Source organism: Pholis gunnellus (assembly GCF_910591455.1).
Source record: "Pholis gunnellus genome assembly, chromosome: 9".
NCBI classification, from domain to species: Eukaryota; Metazoa; Chordata; class Actinopteri; order Perciformes; family Pholidae; genus Pholis; species Pholis gunnellus.
Window position 1 is genome coordinate 857,963 of NC_136535.1, and position 26,293 is coordinate 884,255.

The following is a 26,293-nucleotide window of genomic DNA, read 5'->3' on the forward strand; positions in this document are numbered from 1 at the left end:
TTCCTGTTACCAGTAGGTGGCGCTATGACTATTATACATTATGTATTATTGGCCTTTAGATGTCTTCAAGACTGTAGTCTAATCAAACATGTGAAATCTGGAAAAGATCTGACAATGTGAAGTTGAGTTACATCAGTTTATTCTTTCATGGCGAAGGATCGAAATTTGCCGAGCCGTCAGGTCGCCACCCTTTTACAAATTCTTACAATCTTTACAATGAAGCATTATCAAGGTTTTAAGGCTTTTCTGATCAAATTTGAGAGGGATCTGATTAATCTGTGAGGAGCAGGATGTCAAAATACACAACCTATAACTTCCTGTTGCCACTAAGTGGCGCTATTACTATGATTCTAAATTGTCATATAGATGTGTTCTGGGTCAGGATGTTATGACATATGAGAGATTTGGAGCACATTAGACAATGTACGGCCGAGTTACAACAACTTCCTGTTTCATGGCGAATAGTGTTTTTTTGCCGCCACGCCTACATAGTTTGATAACTTTTTGATCTTTTGAGTAGCTTTTCACTGCCAAGATTTTAAGAGCATACTGACCAAAGTCAATCAGTATTAGGGTTGGTTAAAGTATGGCGCCTTGAAATGGCTGACTTCCCGTTTAGTTTAATGAATAACTCCCAAGAGAATTTTTTGTATGTCCCATCACGCTACACATACCTACCAAATTTCATATAGCTAAGTGAAACCCAATGCTGGGGCTACTCAATAGGGGGTGCTATCGAGCCAATATGTCATACCGCAGCTGGACACCCCAATCAGACTGCAATTGTCGCCACGACTGCCTTGCTTGCCAAATTTCAAGATCTTACCAGTACCCCAAGCACCTCCTTTTCGCGATGAAAGCGGTACGATGATAATAATAAACATTAGAATAACAATAGGTCCCCCGCTCCGACTACGTTGGTGCTCGGGCCCTAATAAACATTAGAAGAACAATAGGTCCTCCGCTCCGACTAAGTCTGTGCTCGGGCCCTAATAATAATAAACATAAGAAGAACAATAGGTCCTCCGCTCCGACTACGTTGGTGCTCGGGCCCTAATAAACATTAGAAGAACAATAGGTCCTCCGCTCCGACTAAGTCTGTGCTCGGGCCCTAATAATAATAAACATAAGAAGAACAATAGGTCCTCCGCTCCGACTACGTTGGTGCTCGGGCCCTAATAAACATTAGAAGAACAATAGGTCCTCCGCTCCGACTAAGTCTGTGCTCGGGCCCTAATAATAATAAACATTAGAATAACAATAGGTCCCCCGCTCCGACTACGTTGGTGCTCGGGCCCTAATAAACATTAGAAGAACAATAGGTCCTCCGCTCCGACTAAGTCTGTGCTCGGGCCCTAATAATAATAAACATAAGAAGAACAATAGGTCCTCCGCTCCGACTACGTTGGTGCTCGGGCCCTAATAATAAACATTAGAAGAATAAAAGGTCCTCCGCTCCGACTACGTCGGGCCCTAATTAGACTTGCAAATAATAATATCCCCATGGTCGAAATTATGATAGAAAGTCATAACTACGAGATAGAAAGTATCACTTTTAATATCATAAATAGAAAGTCTAAATTCTAAGATACTTTAACACAACAGTCATAGAAGCAGCTCTTCATAGGTTACCCTACATTTGACATAGAAATGGATTGTGAGTGAATTGAAGACTACTTTAAACGTGGCTTTACAACACATGAAATATCTCACGTGGGGTTGTACTCGGCAAACTTACCCGTGAAAGGATTTTAAGCAAGAAGCAGCTCTGGCGTAGAAAGAATAAAACCGATGTGGCTGAGGTAGCAACCTTCATTGAACAACAACTGGAAACATCTGGTCAGTGTCATGGTTACAGATGGATGCACCGAAAGTGGCATGGGAATATTTTTATTATCAAATCTTAACTTTTCATATTTTTTTGTTAAAAAAAAATGTTGCTGCCAGAAATGGGCTTCCATATAAAAGGCGTATGATTGTCTTAAAATTGAAGTCTATGCTGCTTTACAGTGTACAGTGACCATAAACTACATCTCCCACAATGCATGTAGACTTTGTCACCCGCGAAATGACGGCATCCTGCCGCTAGACAGGATTTATATTATAATAAGAAATGTGCTTACATTTATACAACTGCATGTACAATATTTTTACACTTGAATAAACAATAATCAAACGCAGAGAGTTATTTAACAATATCTTAGGGAGTAGTTACATTTATACAGTCTTACAGTTACAACCGGCCCTTTGAGGGAATCCATAATGCTGATGTGGCCCTGAGTGAAAATTAGTTTGACACCTTTGTCCTCCTCTATAACTGCTGTTGCTGTTCATGTTGCTAACGTTGCTAGTTCTCCTGCTGACTTTAACACGGATCTGTTGCTCATAATGTGTTATTATCAGACTAGCAGCTAGAAAGCCGTAATGCCGATCTCCAGATATTTTTACTAAATATTCTGCAGTAAAACGTTTTTTACACTCTGATGGTTAAATCCATGGACTCCCTGGCCATTTTATATCCAAAATACTCCCACTGCCGATTTAATGGCACTTTAATAAGGCTGGAGTGTTGGTTCCCTCTGAAATGTTTACATGTTTTCAGGTGTGGCACGACTCCCACACATACACACAATGTGTCTCAATGCAGGAATCAGGACACCATGGATATCACAGCCTCTTCATTTTTATGGTTATTAAACTGGGATTTATATATTCCCAGTTATTACAAAACGGTTAATCCCGACATCCCTAATTGAAATACAAAAGGATATAGTTCATGTAATATATTTTTGATACTTGGCATTCATGTATCGATGCAATAATAACGACATTTATCACGATATAGCATGCTCCTGGTAATTCAATAAATTGTCTATGAAATAACTTCATTGTAAAGCCTATTTATGTATACTCTCGTGTGATTTGAAAAACTTGACAAACGAAAAGTACGGAGTATTTTATTCAGAACTTCAGTGCAAAATGAACTTATTAACTAATTAAATAAATCTAGGCCTCACCTATATCTAAATAAAAATGTGTAGCAAATGTAATTCAGCTGATAAATGCAGCATTTTACAGGACAGGTAGCTATCATCAAGGCCCATATTAATGGATACACTCCATGGTCTGAATCAACTTCATGTAAGTCCAACATAACCCCGCTGATTAAGATATTGAGTTGATTATGATAACAGAGGTTAGCTGTGGAGAGAAGTTTTGTTCTACTTTTATACCTGCTTTGTTCACATTCGGTGTAAAAGCAATATACAAGTGATGGACAAGTCGTGTGCTAACATCAACCATTCATTTACATGTCTGTGTTGTCTGGGTGTGTGCACTGCTTCTCCATAGATTTGATTTATCTGTTAACTGTTGTATGTATGTAGTACAACAGAGGTACTGTTTCTACATGTGGCCACAAACACTGTTAACGCTTTTCTGTATTCTGTCATCGGTCCCCATTCTAAATATGCTTGTAGTGGGGGCCGATGTGTGGCAAACTTTGCAGAACATGGTTTTCTGGTCCGTGTCTGACTTTGGTACGAGCTCTCCTTGGTTTGGCTGGGCTGAGTCTGACAAAGCTTCTGCATGTTGTGCCCTCTCGAAGCAAAACAGCTGTTCTCTCCAGCTTCGCTGTGCTCTAGCTCCCACATGCAAAGAACGTAAAGAATCGACCAAATGACCTAAATTTTGCTGACATCACGATAGAAACGATATCGAACAAAAACATAATAGACATTTTCATTTCATTTGACAGTATATCGTCATATCGCCCAGCCCTGCTGTACAAAACATCAATTGATATGCTCTCCTCAAAACCACAAGACTTCATTGCCAGACTTGGCAATTTTACCACATGAATCATTGTAAAACGCACCTCGTTCAAACTCGGAAGAAATCTCATCAAAACTGTTGAACAGTGGAAAGACTAACCAAGACAATCACCAAGTCTACAGAAGCTTGGCATTAGTAGTTTTAATGATGTATTATGAGCTGCTTCGAGCTAGTGTGAGGAAGTTAAACGGGTCGTAATTCCCTCGCCGATATCTATTTCATATTGCTGTGAACACGCAGTGTTTCCCTTTATTACCTAGACTCTTGAGGACCACCAAGTCTATTCTGTCCTGCCACAGTTTCATAATGAACGGAAAATATTTCTACACTCAATGGGTAGGCTGGTTTGGCTCTCCCCATGCGCGTCTCCTCCACAGTGGACAGTGACCGGCACCAGTTGGGCTCTGAACATGAAAGTGGCTTGTGTCTGCGGGGAGCGACGGGAGTTCCGTGTTCTTGGCGTGACTGTCCTCAGTACCCTCTTAAAACATGGAGCCCATCTCATTTACAGTGCTTCGTGAGTGCAACTTCTTTGCTGTGTCATCATCATTCATATTTATACAACCCATACACAACCAATGTGTTTATGATTAAGTTATTTACTAGAATTCAGAATACTTAAAGTAAAAGTCCTGCATTCAAAATGTAGCTTAAGTAGAAGTCCAAAACTATTGGCATCACATTTTTTTACTAAAGTATACTCATTATGTAGATGCCCATATCCAATAATATATTTATGGTAGGCCTACATCACTGATGTACTAATATGATAATCACTTAATCTTGCAGCTGGTAAAGGTGGAGCTCATTTAATTTTATTTTAGAAAGCATTAATGCCGATTTGTCAATCGCACATTTTTTACTGATTAACAGCTGATAATGTTGAGTACCTCGAATAGATCACATTTACTTTTCACCTTCCCGATCGTACAACTGCATGAGGCATTCCACCTGCCCGAGCACAGAGTTTACTTGCCCCAGGCAAGCGTTAATGTTGAGTAAAGTCTGCATCACAGCTTTCATTTGTTAATTATTTCGTATAGTGTCAGTGTTTTGTATATCTGTGGAGAGTAGGGCTTTCCTCAATCAAAGAAATTCTTTGACTCACTAACTTGATTTTATCGACAGACTTTAAAAATGTGTGGAGTTTCTCCTCAAATAATCATGCAAAAGCACCACTTTAAATCTTCTGATTACCAAAGATGGGCTCATTTGTTTCTTGGAAATAAGTAATTCAACATGAAAAGAGCCTAAAGAACAAGTACAGGACTAAAGAGATCTTAGTCGACCTAGACCAAAACGACCTATTAGTCGACGAATTGACTAAATGTTGGTAGCCCTTGTGGATAGAGTATGTTGAAACCAAGAGACTTCCATGAACTTTATCTGCTCTCCTGATAGCCAATATTTTACTCTTTTGGAGCAGAAACACTCCCCCCTTCCCACTCTATTGGTCCTTAACTTTAAATGTGGTTTGAGGATGTGTATTAACATCATTTTACATGGCTCCATCTTTCTCATTACAGCAGGCCAATGAGGCTCTGCATCACCAGCACCAAGTAGCCGGGAACAGCCTCTTACCCTTGCTCAGTTCTGGAACAGAACCACCTGATCAGAAACCAGTGCTGCCCATTCCCTTGGACCAGAAACCCCCCGTCAGTGCTGCAGAACTTCTTAAAGACAATGTGGCTAGTGGGACTGGGGGAGGAGGTGGTGGAGGGCCTCTAGTTGCTGTGGTAAAAAAGGAGCCTAAATCAAAGACACCCTTCATCTGTGGCTACTGCAACAAGGCTTTCCGGGACAGCTACCACCTCCGGCGGCATGAGTCTTGCCACACTGGGATTAAGATGGTTTCGCGGCCTAAGAAGACACAAACAGCCCCCACCATGGTGCCGCTCATATCCACTGTACCACGTGAGAACAGTGGAAACCCTTCATACATTACTACTATAGCTGGTATCCTGACTACAGCTACCACGTCCACATCCACAAGCACCAGCATCATGACCCCAATGCAACACCAACAGCAGCAGAGCATCCCTAAGAAACCCCCCAAACCAGTGAAAAAGAATCACGGTTGCGACATGTGTGGTAAGGCCTTCAGAGATGTTTACCACCTCAACCGCCACAAGCTGTCGCACTCTGATGAGAAGCCGTTTGAGTGTCCCATCTGCCAGCAGAGGTTTAAGAGGAAGGATCGCATGACATACCATGTCCGCTCCCATGATGGTGGAGTTCACAAGCCTTACATCTGCTCTGTCTGTGGGAAGGGCTTCTCCAGGTATGTGGACATCATTTATTTTAACCTGACTGCTGATATTTGTTAATGGAAAGAGAGGAGTGGAGCAAATCAGTGTAATGTTGTTTTCACTTATTTTCACTGTGTCCTAAATGCGTGCAGTGTAGTGGTCGTAAAGGGAGCAGCTCTGCAACACTATCAGGTTGAGGTGGACAAAGAAAGGATCCGTTTTCGATCAGCTTCTTTTCAGCCGATACTTATCCGTTAATGTAAAATTTGTTTAAATCTAAAATAATTCATTGTGTGTATTCAGCAAATGATTTTACAATAAAGGCTGGAAGTCTGGTCTGAAATTACAGTTACCTGTAAAATGGTGTTGTTTGATTATCAATCTTGCTGTTGAAAGAATTCACTGATAATTTGTGTGGAATTTTTATTAGGGCCCGAGCAACCCACAACATCGCGCCGTGAAGGCCCTATTTAAATTTAAATACACATAGTACATCGGGCGCATATTTGGGGGACTTGCCGTACTCTAAAACTCACCAAATTTTGCACACTTGTCAGCCTGGTGAATATAGCCATCTGATATAGGTTGCATATTTGTGTGTGTAAAAAAATGGCTCTCTAGCGCCCCCTACCAGTTGGACCGGCGACGCCCCTCGGCCAGTATGTTCGATTGACTTGAAATTCAACACGCATGTCCAGCTCCTCTAGCTCTACAAAAAAGCCTCTCAGACCCCTAAACTCCGCCTTCCTAGATTTTCCGCCATTTTGAATTTTGTGAAAAACATTTTTATGAACTCCTCCTACACGCTGATTCCGATTGCTACTAAATTTGCTCTGAATCATTATTGGATCTACATCATCAAAAGTTATTGAAAGCCTTTTGATATCTCTTAGCATTTCTAACAACTTTATTGTTCATGCCAAATGAGGCAAAATGGCCACCAAATCAAGGTTCTTCCATGAAAACTCACGAATTTGATAACTTTTCATCACAAAGGTCTGAAGAGCATCCTGACCAAATTTGAGGTTGATCCTATTAATTCTGTAGGAGGAGTTCGTTAAAATACAAAGGCTGAAAACTTCGAAAAGTGACAGAAAAACACAACATGGCGGGTTTACTGAAGCGCCCCCTAGTGGTTGAATGAAATGAAAATGTCAGGGTATGTTACAGTATGCGATGTATCTTTGCAAATTTGGTGATTCTAGGACAAATGGTTGAGAAGTTATGTGTATTGATATATAAGCCACGTCCCTAAAACGTTTATTGGTCCATACCTTATAACTCCAAGGTACATTATTTAATCTGCAAAAAATTACATATGCATGATAATACTTCAAGCCTGAGCATACATCAATGCCAACATTTTCAATAACTCATAGCACCACCTACTGGCAAAAAGAAATGTCACATTTTATACTTTTATTTACTCCTCCTAGACAGTTGACCAGATCAGTCTCAAATTTGGTAAGGAAAGCCTGAACACATTGATGATGCATTATCATGAATATTGTGAGTTTTTGTTGAACGCTGTTGCCGTGGCAACGCATCATTCGCCATGAAAGAGAAGCTGATGGTTCAGTGGCTTGGGATGCTAAAAAAGTAATGGAACTTTGTACATGTGTCATAAGTGATGGGAAGACATATTTTGTATGGGTTCTTGGCTTGGTTGTTGTAAATTGTCTCCATAGCGCCCCCTACAATATTTCAAAAGAGCAGCCCCAGTGCTACGTTTCAGGTAAATGTATGAAACTTGGTCGGAACATGTATCACATTGAGACTTTTAAAAAAGTCTCTTGGGACCATGCTCCAAACCATACCGGAAGTCTGCCATTTAGTTTTTTGTCATTTTGTCAAATTATGAAAGAGATGAGTATTGATAATCTGCTATCTTATTGGTTCCGTTATCGGTACTTTTTAGCATTTTAGTGTGAAGCATTATCACTCTGCAGCCTTGACCTGAGCTCTCTGAGCCAGCAGGAGTATCGATAAAGAACCGTACCGATAAGAGTATTGATAAAGAACCTTACCAATGAGAAGTATCGATAAAGAACCGTACCAATGAGAGTATCGATAAAAAACCACACCGATGAAGAGTATCGATAAAGAACCGCACCGATGAAGAGTATCGATAAAGAACCGCACCGATGAAGAGTATCGATAGAGAACAGTACTGGTAAGGAGTATCGATGAAGAACAGTATTTTGCCAGGTCTTTAGTCTTGAATGTTTTGAGTGTACCTCCAAATACAATCATAACTGTAAGCCTGTAAAAATCAACAAAAAAACGGAATGTGTGTGAATGCGCTTCAGTGTTTGTAACATGACAGACTGTCAAAGTAAAAGTTTGTTTGTTCAGAAAGCTCTGACAATCACTGCCGAGTGACCTACAATTTGGAAGAGTCGAGGAGAAATGGGAGAATGTATAGTTCCATGTATAAAAAAAAACATATTTTTGTAAAGAAATACATTTAAGCCAAAAAGGTGAGCCAATGTAGAATAATCTATCATATAAATTAAGCTGGGTGCAGTTTGATTTTATTAAACAAACTTCACGCTCCAAAAAGAACAAAAACAATAATATTTACTATTAATGAAAACTCCACATACAAGTGCGATTTGGAAACCTTTTTCATCCAATTTTTGCTCTCCATACATCTTAGTTTGCACATATTTAGATCAGAGAAGTCTTTTTCTGGTGATGTGCCCACGAAGCCTTTCAATAAATTCAGTGTTTGGAACGCTGTTATTATAGAATCCTGCTTACGGCCATGGTTATCACAGTGGTGGGCCGTCAGGTCCAGCAAAGCTTTCTCTGCTGGTGTAAACAGAATCACAAAGTTATAGCTATTTTATAATTTAATAATTTTTCATAAATACACTACATGTATTATAATTTATAAAAATATTTTTCCCATTATCTTATTTTCTAATTGCACAGCTACTGTCTTCATCAGTTGCTCTGCTTCCAGAGCAGCTTGTTTTAAGTAGAGCTTTTATCCAATCAGATTTCACCTCTATGCTGTCTCTAAGTAAGAAGAGAGGCCCGAAGCCTTCAGACTCACAAGTGAATGCCTTTGCAGTTTAAGTAAATGGGGACGATATTGTTGATTGTCATAGTCTTCAACCAATCAGATCTTTATTTTGACATGTTGGCCGTATTCTTTGACGTGCCAGAGCCTTCTAGCTGGCCTACAAGTACGTCAGCATTAACGTGCAGCTCAGTATTAAGGTGCAGCTCTGCAGTAAGGTGCAGCGTGCACTGTTATTGGTCAGTGGACGAGCATGTGACTGTTGTGAAACTTAAGGAAGCCAGCAGAATTTAGTTGGAGTAGTAAGAGTTCAAATAGAAAGATATGGAAGAAATTATGACATTTTTAGCATTTTGCTTGGTGTAGATTATTTATTTTTTTACCTAGCTTTGTTTTTTGTGGGATTAAACTCTTTGTCAATGAAGAAAGGAGGATGGAGTTTGTCTTTAATTGAACAGCATTTGGTAAGTGAACTGCGTTTGTTTTTACATCTAATATCTGAATGGCCCTCGACTGTGAAGCAGAATGCATGTTCCGCTGCAGGTCTGCTGGATTGATTTGTCATGCTTTGTTGTCATATGAATATATGTGACTGGTTCCTGTGTTTGTTGTTGTCATTGTGTTAATTATATTGATTTGGACTATATGCATTGTCCGTTAATTACGAAGCATACCATCATGCGCAGAGTTATTGTCCGAACAATTGAATCTGTTTGGGCTGTTTTCTTTTACAAAGCAAGAATTATGGTCTGGAGAAATGGGGATTGTGTGGCGATTGCTTTAGCGCTGTTTGAATCAGTAGGGAACAGCTACCTAAACTCTGCGGTGAGAGTTCATAGCTTGTGTGCTGCTGTTGTTTTCCTGCTAAGCTAGTTTAGCGTAGCCTCCCAGAACACGTGTGCGGTGCCTCAGCTGTGTTTTGTTTGTTTTTTGTTCCGGGTTCAGAGGTCACACAGCCCGTTGTCTCCTACTTGAGCGCAGTCCACTAAAAACATATTTCCCACAATTTAAGCTTTTGCATTTTCCAAATGCACTAGTATTATTCAAACATATTGTTCGGTCCGTAAGCCTCGTACCGAACGGTTTAATACGAATACGTGTATTGTTACACCCCTATAAACAAATAACCGTAGCTGTGGCGTAATAATGAGGTTATTAGGAGGTGGTTCAACTGTAGTAAGACAGCACTGAAGGCCCAGGTATAAAATGCACGGCCCGCCACTGGGTTATCAGTAGGTGGCGCTATGACTGAGTTCATATTGGCATGCAGAAGTCCTAAAGTTATGACAGTCATCAAGCATTTGTACATTCGAGTTACAACAGCTTGATGGATGATGGCGAACCATGTAAAATGGCTGCCACACCACATCCATGTCTTTCGATGATACCTCAATCTTTTAGTAACTTTTAATCACAAAGGTCTTCAGATTGTTCTGCCGAAATTCTAAGTTGATCCGATTAATTCCCTAGGAGGAGTTTGTTAAAGTAGAGCACCCTGAAATTGCAAAACAAAACACGACAAATTAATACAAAATTCAAAATGGCTGACTTCCGTGATACATCTGCTTACCAAATTTTATACATCTAGGTGAAACGTACTGTGAGGGCTGCATCGTCGAAATATTGTAGGGGGCGCTATCGAGCCGACTTGCCACTCTGAAGCATAAAAAATCACATCAGATAACTACATTCAGGAGTTTAAATGTGTTTGACAAGTTTGATTATGTTTTGAGCATTTTTAGCCCCTCAAAAACACCTTAATTTTTCATGCCGAAGCAACGGCTTTTCACGAAACATCAAAAGCTTCATGAACTGGCATTATGAACTTCTTATATTTGTGTGGAACTAATTTGATGTCGATCTGATTTACCTATTAAGAGAAACAAGCCAAAAAATAAAGACTTTAACTTACTGTTACCAGTAGGTGGTGCTATGACTATGATTCAAAATTGGCCTGCAGATGTCTTCAGGCCTGGAGTCTAATCAAACATGTGAAATCTGGTAAAGATCTGATGATGTGGAGTCGAGTTACATCAGTTTATTCATTCATGGTGAAGGATCGAAATTCGCCGAGCTGCCACGTTGCCGCCCTTCAACAACTTCTTACAATCTTCACAATGAAGCATTATGAACGTCTTTAGGCTTTTCTGACAACATTTGAGAGGGACCTGATTAATCTGTGAGGAGCAGGATGTAAAAGTATACAACCTACAACTTCCTGTCGCCACTAGGTGATGCTATTACTATGATTCTAAATTGTCCCATAGATGTGTTCAGGGTCAGGATGTTATGACGTATGAGAGATTTGCCACAGATTAGACAACGTACCCCCGAGTTACAACTTCCTGTTTCATGGGGAATGGTGTTTTTTTGCTGCCACGGATACATAGTTCGATAACTTTTTGATCTTTGAGTAACTTTTCACTGCCACGGTCTCAAGAGCATACTGACCAAATCTGAAGTCAATCGGGTCAAATCTCTAGGAGAAGTTCGTTAAAGTACGGCGTCTTGAAATGGTCAAAAAACGTCATAAAATTCAAAATGGCTGACTTCCTGTTTGGTTTAGTAAAAAATTCCAAGAGGATCTTTTGTACGTCCTATCAAGTTACACATACCTACCAAATTTCATACAGCTAGGTCTACTCAAAAGGGGGCGCTATCGAGCCAATTTTTCATCCCGCAGCTGGACACCCCAATCAGACTGTAATGTTCACCCTGACTGGCTTGTGTGCCAATTTCAAAATCTTACCAGTATCCCAAGAACCTCCTTTTTGCGACAAAAGTGGTACGATAATAATAATAAACATTAGAATAAAAACAGGCCCTAATAAGAGTAGTGTTATGGATAAAACCTAACGATACCATCCCTATTTGACTCTGTCTCAGAATTGGCCTTGAAGATTAGGGTTAATTTAAAATGGTAGATGGCGTTTTGAGCCATTTTTAGTGATGAAATGCTGATTTATATCAATTTGGTGAGAACTGTCAATATAAGTGCATTAAGTGTGCAGTCTTTAATTATTAACAACCCTTCCCGTCAACAAGCATTGTTCAAAACAAAGTATTCAAAAGATTAGTCAAGGTAGTTGACCTAAGACAGCCTGCTGCTACCATCTGAGTAGTATATATTATAGTGGTATAAATATTAGATGAACTGCTGATTGTGTCACATCTGTCAAACTAATCTGATGTGGTCAACATCATGACTGAAATGTGTCTATATTACACTGCCCTAATCTCTTATGTCAATGAAAGGATGCCACTAGTAAAGCCAAAGGATTTCAATTTTCTTCCTTGTCTTCATCTCACCCTGCAGACCGGATCACCTAAGCTGTCATGTCAAGCATGTCCATTCCTCAGAGAGGCCATTTAAGTGCCAAGTAACGGTAAGAGTCATCACTCAGTGTCCTCTGCAAAAAGCAAAAATGCTCACCTATACGCACATTTTGATATTTCACTTTAGTGTTTTCCTGTATGTGCTTTTGTCTGTAACAAAAAGCATCATAAATGTTTTACTTTTTTGCAAGCAAAGAGCTTACTTTTGTCTGTTGTTGATGAAAGCATTCTAGTCACATGGTCAGGTTCCTCATGTGTTAAGAGCTAAAAAACAATATTCACTGGTTTCTGTCCCAGGCCTGTACCTCCGCCTTCGCTACCAAAGACCGTCTGCGCTCCCACATGATCAGGCATGAAGGCAAAGTGACCTGCAACATCTGTGGCAAAATGCTAAGTGCTGCCTACATCACAAGTCACCTCAAGACGCACGGCCAGGCCAGCTTCAGCAACCCATGTAACAATAAAGGTAGGCAAGAGTGTCCTTTTACTTCTCGTAAAGCTCCTCACTACTTACTCCACCTTTTCAGTTTAACACTTAATCGCTGGCAAAACTGTGACAACAGCCCAGCCACACATATGGAGACTTCCCAAACCATTGACATATTGGATACATTATTTGTCATTATACTGATTGGGGGTTTCTGTCAATACCCCACTCATTCAGCTGTGATTGATACAGTGGACCTGGGCTACACACTATCAATGGCTGCTCCAGAAGTCAGTTGTTCCTTCAGTTAGTGCCCTAACTGATCTGACATCAGCTTTCAAGTTGAAATGTGTTTTTTAAGTTTTAAACCTGTAAAAGCAATTTTTGTGTCTGCAGTTTGTGTAGTAGAACTGCAGTCTTCACACTTTTTACGAGGAGCAGGCTTCTGAAAAACTGTTCAGGGCATGATGACCATTCCAATTACCCAATAGTTATGACTTTATAAGTGTCCTATCACCCTTACTGAATACAAGTCAGATAAAGCTGATGGATACAAGTGTTCTTTTCAGGCAGAGTGTGTTGAGTAAAACTCTGCTGCCGTTGCGTTTTTTCATGCGGAGCATCCCGTTGCAACCATTGGGTTTGAACTCCGTAATTCATCCCCATGCACGATGCTTAGAGTCTCGCTCCATAGGAGTCCTGCCTATTACAGTGCAAAGAGCTAATGTGTGCATGTTCCATTCACTTTGATTACGGTGCATTCAACCTCTAAACCAGAGGTCTTCAACAGGTCTTTTTTCTTTAAATTTTCTTTTTTCCCAAACATGAATCTGTCCATTATTGTAATAGTTCAGTATTGTATGCAAGATAACAGGTATGTTTATGCATGGTAGTGGCACTAATAGGCCATCACTCTTTTTTTGTTTCCACATTTATGTTTAAAGTAAAAACGTCAATTTGAATAGCTTGTATGCATGATTATCATGCAATTGACAGACAATGTTGATATTGACATTGGTATCAGTTGACAAGGTATGTTTCTAAATGGCAGTGGCACGGCCACCCTACTCACTGTACCTTGCATATGTTAAAATAAAAACATGAATATATGAAACTGTGTATTATTTCCAAAGCTTAGTATTGAATGTACAATAACAAGGTATGTTTATTAGTGCTGGGCAACGATTACAATTTTTAATCGCGATTAATTGCATGATTTGTTTGCGATTAATCGCATTGTTATGCGCAAAGTTCAATAATGAATTCAAAAGTAGTGTATTGCGCACTTTTATTTTAAAAGTACTGCTATATGGACAAAAGTGCAATAACATTTGGTTTGCAAACACTTTAAACAAATAAGGTTCTGTTTAACAGCAGTATTCCCTTTACACAGTAGCAGTTATAATACAGTTATAATGATTCTGATAATAGATATTCAGCCGGTGTTCACAACTTTATCTTCATGTGTGTAATAAATGCAATTTGAAATATACACCTTGAAAACTGCAAACCTATCCACTTCATGTTTTTTTAAATTCTCAGTAGCGATAACTAAATGATATGCTTATTATACATATTACAAACAAAACGACTTTAAAAAGCAGGCAGCAGCAGCAGGAAGTGACACCACACAAACACAGCTGTTCACCGCTCGCTGGCCATTTCTTGGGTTAAAAATGTCCGCTTAATAATAAAAAAAAAACTGCATTAATGCGCGATAAAATAATTGTCGGCGTTAATTAATGAATGCGTTAGCGCGATAATAATGCGTTAACTTGACCAGCACTAATGTTTATACATGGCACTAGGCCCAGTTTAATATAAAACACGATTTTATACAATATATATATATATATATACACACACTACCGTTCAAAAGTTTGGGGTCACTTAGAAATGTCCTTATTTCTCAAAGAAAAGCACTGTTTCTTTCAATGAAGATAACATTAAATTAATCAGAAATACACTCTATACATTGTTAATGTGGTTAATGACTATTCTAGGTGGAAACGTCTGGTTTTTAATGAAATATCTACATAGGTGTATAGAGGCCCAGCAACTATCACTCCAGTGTTCTAATCGCCTTAGAAGACTAATTGATGATTAGAAAACCCTTGTGAAAATATGTTAGCACAGCTGAAAACCGTTCTGCTGGTGAGAGAAGCTATAAAACTGGCCTTCCTTTGAGCTAGTTGAGTATCTGGAGCATCACATTTGTGGGTTGGATTATACTCTCAACATGGCCAGAAAAAGAGAACTTTCATGTGAAACTCGCCAGTCTATTCTTGTTCTTATGCGAGAAATTGCGAAGAAACTGAAAATTGACACGTAATTGTCTGGGTGACCTCAAACTTTTGAACGGTAGTGTATATGTATGTATGTATGTATGTATGTATATATATATATATATATATATAGTCGGGGCTCCATCTCTCTATCAGCTTGGGGGTCCTTGGCCTGAAAAACGTTGAAGACCCCTGGTCTAAACAGTAAAAATGAGCATTGGGCAAAGGTATATTACCAAATCATGATGTGTTCAATTTCATTTTGTGAAATTAAGTATTTGGCGATAAACTTGAATTAATCCAGTTGTTTGAGGGAGAGTTTCTCATAGCAATATAAATAAGAAATTCAAGCTCTAAGCAGCTTATAATACTTAAACTACTAATGCCCCAAAACGTGTTTAATCAAAGCAAATCTTTAAATAAAAATACATTCAGTTATTTCCTAGTCATTTTAATTGTGTTTATGCAAATACCCAGCATAGATCATAGTAACAAAGTCAAGTTTTAACATTTCAAATTTTGGCTTTTTTTTGTCAAATTGTCCATTGATTTTTTTAAATCTATTAATATGCCTACATTTTCCATTTCAGACAAGTACGTTTAGCTATTGTACAAACAAGTGTAATGCCAAGCCTGGGGGTGTGGGTGTTAAAGATGTTATTCAGCTGCATTACAGGAATTGTATGATTCAGCAATTTTGGAGCTTGACCCATACTGAGGACAACAAGTCTGTCTCTGCTGCTACCATTGTAACCAATTTTTTTTTATCCGTCTTTTGTGTATCCCCAACTTAATGAAAGTGGCCTACCACTTAAAAGGAGAAGATGTATTAGATGTCAGGAATAAGCTACGATAAACTAATTAATGTGTGTGTGTGTGCGTGTCTATATATATATACAGGACTGTTGTAAATTAGAATATTGTGATAAAGTTCTTTATTTTGTGTAATGCAATTAAAAAAACTAAAATGTCATGCATTCTGGATTCATTACAAATCAACTGAAATATTGCAAGCCTTTTATTCTTTTAATATTGCTGATTATGGCTTACAGCTTAAGAAAACTCAAATATCCTATCTCTAAATATTAGAATATCATGAAAAAGTATACTAGTAGGGTATTCAACTAATCACTTGAATCGTCTAATTAACTCGAAACACCTGCAAGGGTTTCCTGAGCCTTGAAAAACACTCAGCTTGGTTCAGTAAACTAAATCACACGTATGGGGATTATCACAATATTCTAATTTTCTGAGACAGTCCTGTATATATATATATATATGAAGCCCATGATAAATGTTAAGTATTTAACACCCCATTCCTACGCCACATACACACAAGTTAACCATGTTGAAGCTGACTCCCAGATGATGGCACTGCTGCCCTGTGCTCTTGTAACCCTATATGTGTCTGTATTTCTGAATAGGCATAAGTGACTGGCAGTGGAACCACTCAGGGCCACGAAAAGGTAATCCAGTAGCTAGTAGCAGAAACCCCGAAGTACTGAATTCTAACCTCTGCAAAATATAAGTGGCCAGTTTTTCTTCACGCACCATGTCACACAAGTACAGAAGCATTTCTTTTCTCTGAGGACTGTTGTAATTAAGGTTCTTAGTTCTGCTAATATAAGGTTAAATTTCATGAAGCAGGATCAGTAGATCATTTAATGAACCACACACTGGACCATAAACACTACCTGACCATCAGAGGTCATCTTGCACTACTCGGCTGTCCATTCTGTCCTGACTTTGACCAGATTGACCGGCTTTTTATTTACCTACTCTTCAAATAGAACAATAATAATAACAAAAAATATGATATCCCAGTTGAAATAGTGTCATAACTGACCCAGCTGCGAGCTAGCCACCTCACAGCATAGGTGAGACAAGTTGATGATGACCCTGTGATGTACTGGCCCTGAACTCAGCTGGGATGGTCAAATTGGCAGTCCTGCAGTATAGTGTGCATCCAGCCTTAGGCATACACAGAGTTTAAGTTGTCCTTCATAATGTGTTACTGTTTCAAATGAAAGTTCTGAATTCAAACTAATGGACAGTTAGCTGGTTAGTCTATTGATCCTGCTTTTTGAATTTACCCCTCAGGTGAGTTGACGGTAGGAGAGATTTTAAATAACTCCTTCCAAGTCCTAATTGACAACTCTCACAAAGGTAGGTTTCTTCAACAATATTACCACAGTTGACATAATGCATTAATGGTGTATTGACATTTTCAGTGACCCAGCTTAACAGCCAAGGAGCTGAGAGGGCTGTTGACTTTCCCTGTTTTGGAGGAGTAGTATATTTCCACAAGGTTGACCAGCCCTAACTCTACCCTTATCTGTCTTTTTTTAAAACAGATGGCAACACTGTGCACAACAACTCGGCCACTACGACGCCGGTCACCAACGCGGCAGCAATAACCTCGGCCCTGAATCGCGGTGGCATTGCCAGCAATCCCGTCACCATCGCTGCTCAGATGAACATCGGCACCAGTACGGTCAACATCACGTCACAGGTCAACCTGCAGCACCCCGTCACCATCACTGGCCCTGTGAACCTGGCCTCCGTCAACATCCCCACAACGGCACACATGAATATCGTCCACCCGGTGGCCATCACCACTCCCATGACCATGAATATCACCGGGCCACTCAACATTGCCATGAGGTCCATGGAGAGCATGCCTTTTCTATCGCAAGTTCTGCCTTCCTCCCCTCCTTGGTAGAGCTTCTCGTAGTCTATGTAAGAGCCGATAATGTTTTAACTGCCTAATAATGGATGAGCCTGTCAAATCTTAGCAAAACTGCCCCTTTGATGGGTTGATAGTGTTTTAAACTTGAAAAGGTAATAACTGATGTAATTCAACCACATAGATAGTAACCAATGATTGTTACTTGCAGGAGTGATTACTGCATAATTTGTAAATTTTGAATTTTGTTTGTATTTATAGGAGAAAAAATATTTCAAATATCCGTAATCATGATAGAAAAATAATAGTTTTGAGTGCTTACAGTCATTCATTGCAGAGTATTAGCCAACATACAACATAGTAAAGTGAGATACGTTTTAGAGTCTGTCAGATGAATGGTCATCTTTAGGGATGGGAAACACCTGTCTATCATAGTATGAGTTTGATCTTATTTTATTTTATTTTAGATATTGTAATATAGGACATTTCTAGAAATGTAATAGAGAAAGGTTTTATTGATACCAGATGGGACTTTCTGTTCTTAGCTAACCCAGTGAATTTATTTCTTGACAAATCAAGGTACTTCATCACATTGATGCAAAACTTCTGTAAATCAAAATATTACCATAAAGCAGTCCTGCTCATAGATATGCGACATTGCCCACACTGGCCTAATATACCAAAATGGAGAGATACCTCAGTGTAAACGCCAACATTTCTAACAAATATCAAGTTATTGTCGTCTCAAATATATCATATCGCATCGCTCAGCCCTAGTCCATGGTGTTACTCACTGCCGTAGTTTGTTGTCGGTCAAGTCTTTCTCATTCCTACTAGTTGGGTTTCCGAGGGCCATGTCATTCTCAAATATGAACAGATAAACTGGTTTGACAAAAAAATCTTCATTCATTTTTATCTGTTATCAACCACATTTCAGTGTTCATCAGGTCTAGAGCGGTCAATGTGTGATCCAAGAATGGAACTCCAGTTGTGTGATAACAGGAGATCCTATGGAGGGAGGAGAATTAATACCACTGTGTCTGTTCACGCATGTGAGTGGCCTCCAATCTCCACCAGCTGATAAAGACCATGAAATATAGTTGAAAGCGCCGAAAAATAGCTAGCAAATGGTCCTGAGGTCCAGATTACTTCTTCAAGGTGAAGAGTCTTCAGGCTCAGATAAACGTCATTTTGTGCAGATATTCCGTGTACATAATATTTTATGCCAAAGATTTTCTAAGTATCGTGTTTTCCCCTAAATGTTATATTTTAAAAGATATGGGGAAAACCTTTAAACGGCATTTTGACCATCATAGGAAACTTAAATTCTCCTTTTGGAAACCCAGAGTAATGAAATTGGCGCCTCAGGTGGGGCTGTCTTCCCCCTGTCTGCCTGACTCATTTTTTATCAGAAGCCAACAATACCCATTATTATCATTGCAATAATATTTCTCCTATTTTTAATATGTGATAATGTGTATATTAATGTTAAATTGTTGGCATTACTAGTAGTACACAGGAACAGGTTTCATTATACTTTTTAACCAAAAGAGTATTTGCTTCCACTTTGGTGTAAAATTATTTGGCAGTTATTACAATACCAGCTGCTGCATTGTCGCCCATGTTTTTTTATTTTAATCCCTTGACCCCCCCCCCCCTTTCACACTAGGGTAGTTTGTTGTATGGTGACAGATAGTTGAGGGTGAGCCAGCTCGTTGCAGCAGTGTTGGCCTTAAACACATAATATTCTTTGGAGAGGCAGCTTTCAGAGCCCTGTTCCACAATTTTTTCATCGGTATTTAGCTGCTGAAGGACGAGCCTCTTAAAAGTGGCTACTTAACGATTTCTTCAACTGGGCATCTGACTTCAAATCTGGGTGAAATGTGAGGCCTTACTAGACCTTTAGGCTTTGGTAAACAGCTCCTTGAATTAAAGTGTATTGCCATATTCTTAAATGCTTCCTCTTAAGGCATATTTCTTTCTGTTATTTTAGTGGACTTATCAGTATTTGATAGTTTATGTATTTTAAAGTTTAATCTCAAAATACAAAGCTTCCATTTGGAGAGAGTGAGTTTAGCCTCTGTTTACCCCCCATGTCTGTTTTAAACTTGCAGTCAGTCGACACTGCTGGATACTCTACACAAGTCTATCGGTCACAGCTGTTTTAGAATTTTTGTATGTATTTATATCATGCCAGTTGAAGCCAGCTAAGAGGAAATATCTCGTACTGAAAGCATGTCCCTTAAAATGGCAGTATTATCAAAGGTCAAATAATCAGAAATTTTGATTACTGAAGACATTTTAACTGTAGAGGTCCCAGTGGCTCGTTAGAATCTACTCCACAGTTGACCTGTGGTATGTTTACTTTAGCAGGTATAGGATCCCCGTCACTGTCACACAAACTCAGGAAGGTTACTGAGAATAGTCTTTTAAACCATGTTCAGCTTTTCACACACTGGTCATTTCTTTGTAAATATGAAACACTATTTTATTGCCTTTTATCTGTGGGAGAGGGAGCATCTCTACTTACCATAGCTAGCAATGCAAGAACTATATCACCACTGAAGTGGCCATCCATCCGAGGAGAGAGAAACCATCAGAGACTAATTAACGGATAATGCTTGTGTTGCTTTAAGTTGTCAACAAATCCCATGAAAAGGCCAAAAAGCTACTAATATTACTAACTAATATCTGTGTAGCTACGGTTTGACACACCTTATGCCTCCAATACCATAGAATTCTTTTGTTATCCAAAACCAATTGAAAACGCATTGAGGAGCCATACCATCTTCATTGACATGAACACTAAGAGCAGTTGATTCCTGTCCTCTGCCCCACATGGTGCGCCTCCTCAGAGACTAAACCTGAAGCCACAGGGTTCTTTGAGGATCAGCAGTGCTCTGTTCTCATTGAAGGAACATGTCAGTCAGTGCAGCGGCATGGCTCTTGTTTATATTTTGTTTAGCGGCGCAGTGTTGGCAATATCTGATTATGTCCCACGGTTCCCTGGTGGAGTGAGTCTTGAGGAACACAAGTGAATTAGTTTGTAGACGTGAAGCCTGTTTGTAGTTAAGGGACTTTTTCAGTGCAGGAACTCTGAAGCACTGGCAGCAGACTGTAGGGTGTGCACACTACAGAAGAGTGGTACTTAGAGGGGCATTTCACTTTGGTGGAATGAGTCAATGATTACAGTTCACCTGGCCACCTCTGCACAATGGCTGCCCAGATGGCGGCCCCTTAGTTTCATTGTGTGCATGCCAACACAGTCCACCAAGGGAAATGTTATCATGTGTAATGGCATTATGATCTTGGAATTTGATTCATTTACCATCTGTACTTTTTATTTTATTTTTTTCAATGTTCCGTGTGGATGACGGAGCTTGTCCAGTGTAGGTTTGAGTTCAACAACCATTATTAGAAGGCTGGTGACTTTTTATGAAAAGAAAACACTAAAAAAAATTAGGATGAAAGGAAGTGTGTGATGTCATTTGTCCTTCTCCAGTTGCCGTAAACAAGTGTGCCTGAAATATTTTTGCAAGACTTTTCCACACGTTGACGCTTCCTCCTCTAGATGTGCTGTGTGATGGAATAGTTTGTGAGGGAAGCCTTCAGAGGGCCCAAACTATGTTGTGATGAGTTCATTCTTTTTAAAACCTGAGTGAAGTTCTGGTACTTCAGGAACAACTTTTTATTTGGGTCAAGGTTGTGTAGATGTATCAATGACATTTAACTATTTAGTTTAATTTTTTTTTAATTTGACTTCAACCTAATGTGAAAAACATTATTTGGCCAAATAATGATTTGGAAGATTATTTTTATTTTAATTTTTCTGTGAAGTTTGTATGATGAATTTGGCAGATGTGAAGGCAAATGAATGTATATCTTTGTACAAACCATGTAGTTCAGAGGACATGTTAGTTATGACAGACACATGCAAGACAAAATAACCTTTTATAAATCTTTTTGTATTAGAACATTAACAATGGTAATTTTTGTATATACGAAGGCTAGGCTTTCTGATTAGCAGAAAGGTAAAACATTCCTACATTTTTTTTAAATGTATGTCCATTGAGAATAATTATGTAAAGATATGCGCAATGTTTTATGTGCCTTTTATTTGGGTTTGTCTAAATAAAAGGAAAACAATAAAGCATAATTTTGGACTGTCCATGCTGAGTCTCAGAGGAAAGTCAATCCTCTCCATCTCAGCTGAATCTCTGGACCGACTCCCCTGCACTCAAGACACTCCCCTAGATCAGGAGAGCTGTACTCCTTTCTGCTTTTAGTTGCTTTTCCTGGCTTTAGTCAAGGTTTCTAGGAGGCTGAGATGGTTGCTGAAGTCCCCGGTCTTTCTGGATGTTTCTTATCTCTAGACTCCTCAGTGTCTTCACCGGCTCACTGGCTCACAGTTGGCCTGCTCATGATGAAAGTGCCTCTGTGACTTTGCTTATTGGAGTGGATTGTGGGGGATTTTGTGCCAAACCATGGTCTGTATGTGACGACAAAAACATTTCGGTGTTTTTTTCATTCTTTAACTATTAAACTTGGAAAATGTGATGTGCTGTGTGAAGTGTCTTTTTTTGACATTCAGTGGTTAACTGACACCTGAATGAGCAAAGATTTGATGCTGTGCAATGTAAAGGAATAAAGGAATCTAGTTTACTGACACCATTCTGTATTGTGTGTGGACCTAATTTTCCACATGCTTGTCTGTTTGGCCTAGAGCAATTTTTTTCTGATTTGGGTTAGGTCCCTAAGCTGTTTCAACATGCCTTTGCACAAAAAACGGTCCACGAAGAAATGATTTTCCCAGTTTGGTGTGGAAGAACTTGATTGTCCTGCTCGGAGCCTGACCTCAACCCCATCCAACACCTGTGGCAGGAAGTGGATTACCAACAGAACTGGGCCTGATCAGATAGTTTTGGCCATGTAGGGTAACGCCCAGCTCTGTCGGTTCTATTATTCATTAAACTGTTGTTTAATGAATAACAGAAGCACAGTAAGCAAGTCACAGAAAGCTTATTTTCTTAAAGGGACAGCTCAGCCCAGAATCAAAAATGCATATTTTCCCTCTTACATCTAGTGCTATTTATCAATCTAGATTGTTTTAGTTTTGGAGATATCGGCTGTAGAGATGTCTGCCTTCCCTCCAATATAATGGAACTAGATGGTGGACTGCTTGTGGTGCACAAAGTGCCAAAAAGTTACATCTGAAAAAACTGAACAGATATGTCTGAAATCATGACCCAGTTACTGAAGATAATCCCCAGACCTTGTGAGCAGTTTCAAGTAGAAACAATGGTTGAAAGGAAATATTACAGAATAGTGGATTGGAGAGAAGGCAGACTTATCTCCAAAACGAGGCAACTCGAACCAAAACGATCTATATTCACAGATTCTGCAATAATTATTTAGGTTTTTTTTATCTCCAATTTGTATAAATCACTGTTATTGAAGCTTTATTTAAAATGTCAGGAAAAGTGCAAACTGGTAAATATACAGTAACAAAGTATAGCCAATTTTAATTTAGGGTCAGAAATTTTGAACATTTTGTTGAAGATGCTGTCTATTCCAAAGGCCTCAGCTTTTGGGGATTGGATACTTTCGTATCTTGCTGTTAGTGAAGCATCTGGAGGGTTTTGGTTGTCTTTAAGTACTCATTTTGTGAAAGCTGATTCAGCAGCATTCACAAACTTATTCTGCATACTTTCAGCTACAGAAACCATACAAATGTCAAAATTACTTTGCACAAACGTTTCCCACTTATGAGCCTCTCAAATTTCACTTCTCAAACAATCAAAATAAATGTAGACATACAGTGGGTACGGAAAGTATTCAGACCCCTTTACATTTTCACTGTTTCAAATCAAAAAAAGTTCATTTTATTTCTCATTAATGTACACTCAGCACCCCATCTTGACAGAAAAAAACAGAAATGTAGAAACTTTTGCAAATTTATTAACAAAGAAAAACTGAAATATCACATGGTCATAAGTATTCAGACCCTTTGCTCAGTATTGAGTAGAAACACCCTTTTGAGCTAGTACAACCATGAGTCTTCTTGGGAATGATGCAACAAGTTTTTCACACCTGGATTTGGGGATCCTCTGCCATTCTTCCTTGCAGATCCTCTCCAGTTCCGTCAGGTTGGATGGTGAACGTTGGTGGACAGCCATTTTCAGGTCTCTCCAGAGATGCTCAATTGGGTTTAGGTCAGGGCTCTGGCTGGGCCAGTCAAGAATGGTCACAGAGTTGTTCCGAAGCCACTCCTTTGTTATTTTAGCTGTGTGCTTAGGGTCATTGTCTTGTTGGAAGGTGAACCTTCAGCCCAGTCTGAGGTCCAGAGCACTCTGGAAGAGGTTTTCTTCCAGGATATCTCTGTACTTGGCCGCATTCATCTTTCCTTCAATTGCAACCAGTCGTCCTGTCCCTGCAGCTGAACCCCCCCCCCATAGCATGATGCTGCCACCACCATGTTTCACTGTTGGGATTGTATTGGGCAGGTGATGAGCAGTGCCTGGTTTTCTCCACACATACCGCTTAGAATTAACACCAAAAAGTTCAATCTTGGTCTCATCAGACCAGAGAATCTTATTTCTCATAGTCTGGGAGTCCTTCATGTGTTTTTTGGCAAACTCTATGCGGGCTTTCATATGTCTTAGGGCCACTCTGCCATAAAGCCCCAACTGGTGGAGGGCTGCAGTGATAGTTGACCTTGTGGAACTTTCTCCCATCTCCCTACTGCATCTCTGGAGCTCAGCCACAGTGATCTTTGGGTTCTTCTTTACCGCTCTCACCAAGGCTCTTCTCCCACGATTGCTCAGTTTGGCTGGACGGCCAGGTCTAGGAAGAGTTCTGGTCGTCCCAAACTTCTTCCATTTAAGGATTATGGAGGCCACTGTGCTCTTAGGAACCTTGAGTGCTGCAGAAATTCTTTTGTGACCTTGGCCAGATCTGTGCCTTGCCACAATTCTGTCTCTGAGCTCCTTGGGCAGTTCCTTCGACCTCATGATTCTCATTTGCTCTGACATGCACTGTGAGCTGTAAGGTCTTATATAGACAGGTGTGTGCCTTTCCTAATCAAGTCCAATCAGTTTAATTAAACACAGCTGGACTCCAATGAAGGAGTAGAACCATCTCAAGGAGGATCAGAAGAAATGGACAGCATGTGAGTTAAATATGAGTGTCACAGCAAAGGGTCTGAATACTTATGACCATGTGATATTTCAGTTTTTCTTTTTTAATAAAAATAAAAAAATAAAAAATTTGCAAAAATTTCTACATTTCTGTTTTTTTCTGTCAAGATGGGGTGCTGAGTGTACATTAATGAGAAATAAAATGAACTTTTTTGATTTTAGCAAATGGCTGCAATGAAACAAAGAGTGAAAAATGTAAAGGGGTCTGAATACTTTCCGTACCCACTGTATTTGTCCTGTTTCAGATGGTGTGCTTATTAGGACTGTCAGTTTACACATTTGCTGGCACAAAAAAGTGATGAATTGAAGATATTTCAGCAGTACATCTTTTACAACAATACAAAATATTTTTGAGTTTGAAGATCTTTCTCACTTCCAAATGTTGTGCCCTTTGATTCCTCACTCCTCAATCTTCCGGCTTGTGACCCAGATATCGATCTTAGCATTCCATTTTGAGAGCCGTCTCAATTCCTAAAATGCTTCTGGAGGAGCGAAGCCTGAGGACTGCAGAGGAAACGCTGTGTATCCTATGGCGTTCCACTATGGTCTCAGTGAGCACGTGGTTAATGTTGGGAATTCAAATAAAAACACTTGCTTAGGTTTAGGCATCAAAACTACTAAGTGAGGTTAGTTGGTTCTTAAAATAAGGACGTAATCTAAGTAAAAACAACGTAACATAAGTAAGGAAAACATAACTTCAAAACAACTCAACACTTTGGGACATGAACACTGGCCTCCTGGTTGAAAGTCCTGTATCAAGGTTCACATTGTAGTTAACTGAAAGCCTGCTGCGTCTCATACAGACACTAAAGAATATCTTGTGTGTTGGGTGCCGTGACAAAGTGTTAGGACACCCTGTGAATGAGAACGGGCTCTCCATGATGTCAGATGTCCATCTATAGCAGTGGTCGCCAACCCGTCGATCGCGATCGACAGGTCGATCTCGGAGACTTTCCCTGTCGCTCTCCAAAATAAAATAAAAAGAAATGTGTGCAAATTTTGAGAAAAGTTGTAATATTATGAGAATAAAGTTATATTACTTCAAGAAAAATCGACCTGCCCCACAGTCTGCTGTGTGTTAAACAATTACTTATTGCATTATGTTTTTACTGAGACGGGAATCGACCCAGTGACCATCGGTCCACATTGACTGCCATTATAAATTTGAATACTTATGTTACATAAAATCACTGAAACGTGTTAGAATTAAGAAGTATTAGCAAACATCTCCTTAAGAATATGTAATAACTTC

At 39.4% G+C, this 26,293-nt stretch overlaps 1 protein-coding gene across 2 annotated transcripts in view; it reads left to right on the forward strand.

Annotated features, from left to right (window-relative positions):
• Positions 1-22,402, forward strand: part of LOC306700866 (vascular endothelial zinc finger 1-like) — a 33,112-nt gene extending 10,710 nt beyond the window's left edge. The window contains exons 2-7 of one of the 2 annotated variants that reach the window (XM_079165997.1): positions 5,361-6,115; positions 12,428-12,497; positions 12,745-12,913; positions 16,584-16,625; positions 17,260-17,325; positions 17,514-22,402. In XM_079165997.1, coding sequence (XP_079022123.1) covers positions 5,361-6,115; positions 12,428-12,497; positions 12,745-12,913; positions 16,584-16,625; positions 17,260-17,325; positions 17,514-17,881 — 1,470 coding nt within the window. In that variant the 3' untranslated portion in view covers positions 17,882-22,402. The remainder of the gene's footprint in view (positions 1-5,360; positions 6,116-12,427; positions 12,498-12,744; positions 12,914-16,583; positions 16,626-17,259; positions 17,326-17,513) is intronic. The other variant, XM_079165998.1, reaches the window with a different exon arrangement.
• The last annotated feature ends 3,891 nt before the right edge of the window (positions 22,403-26,293 follow it).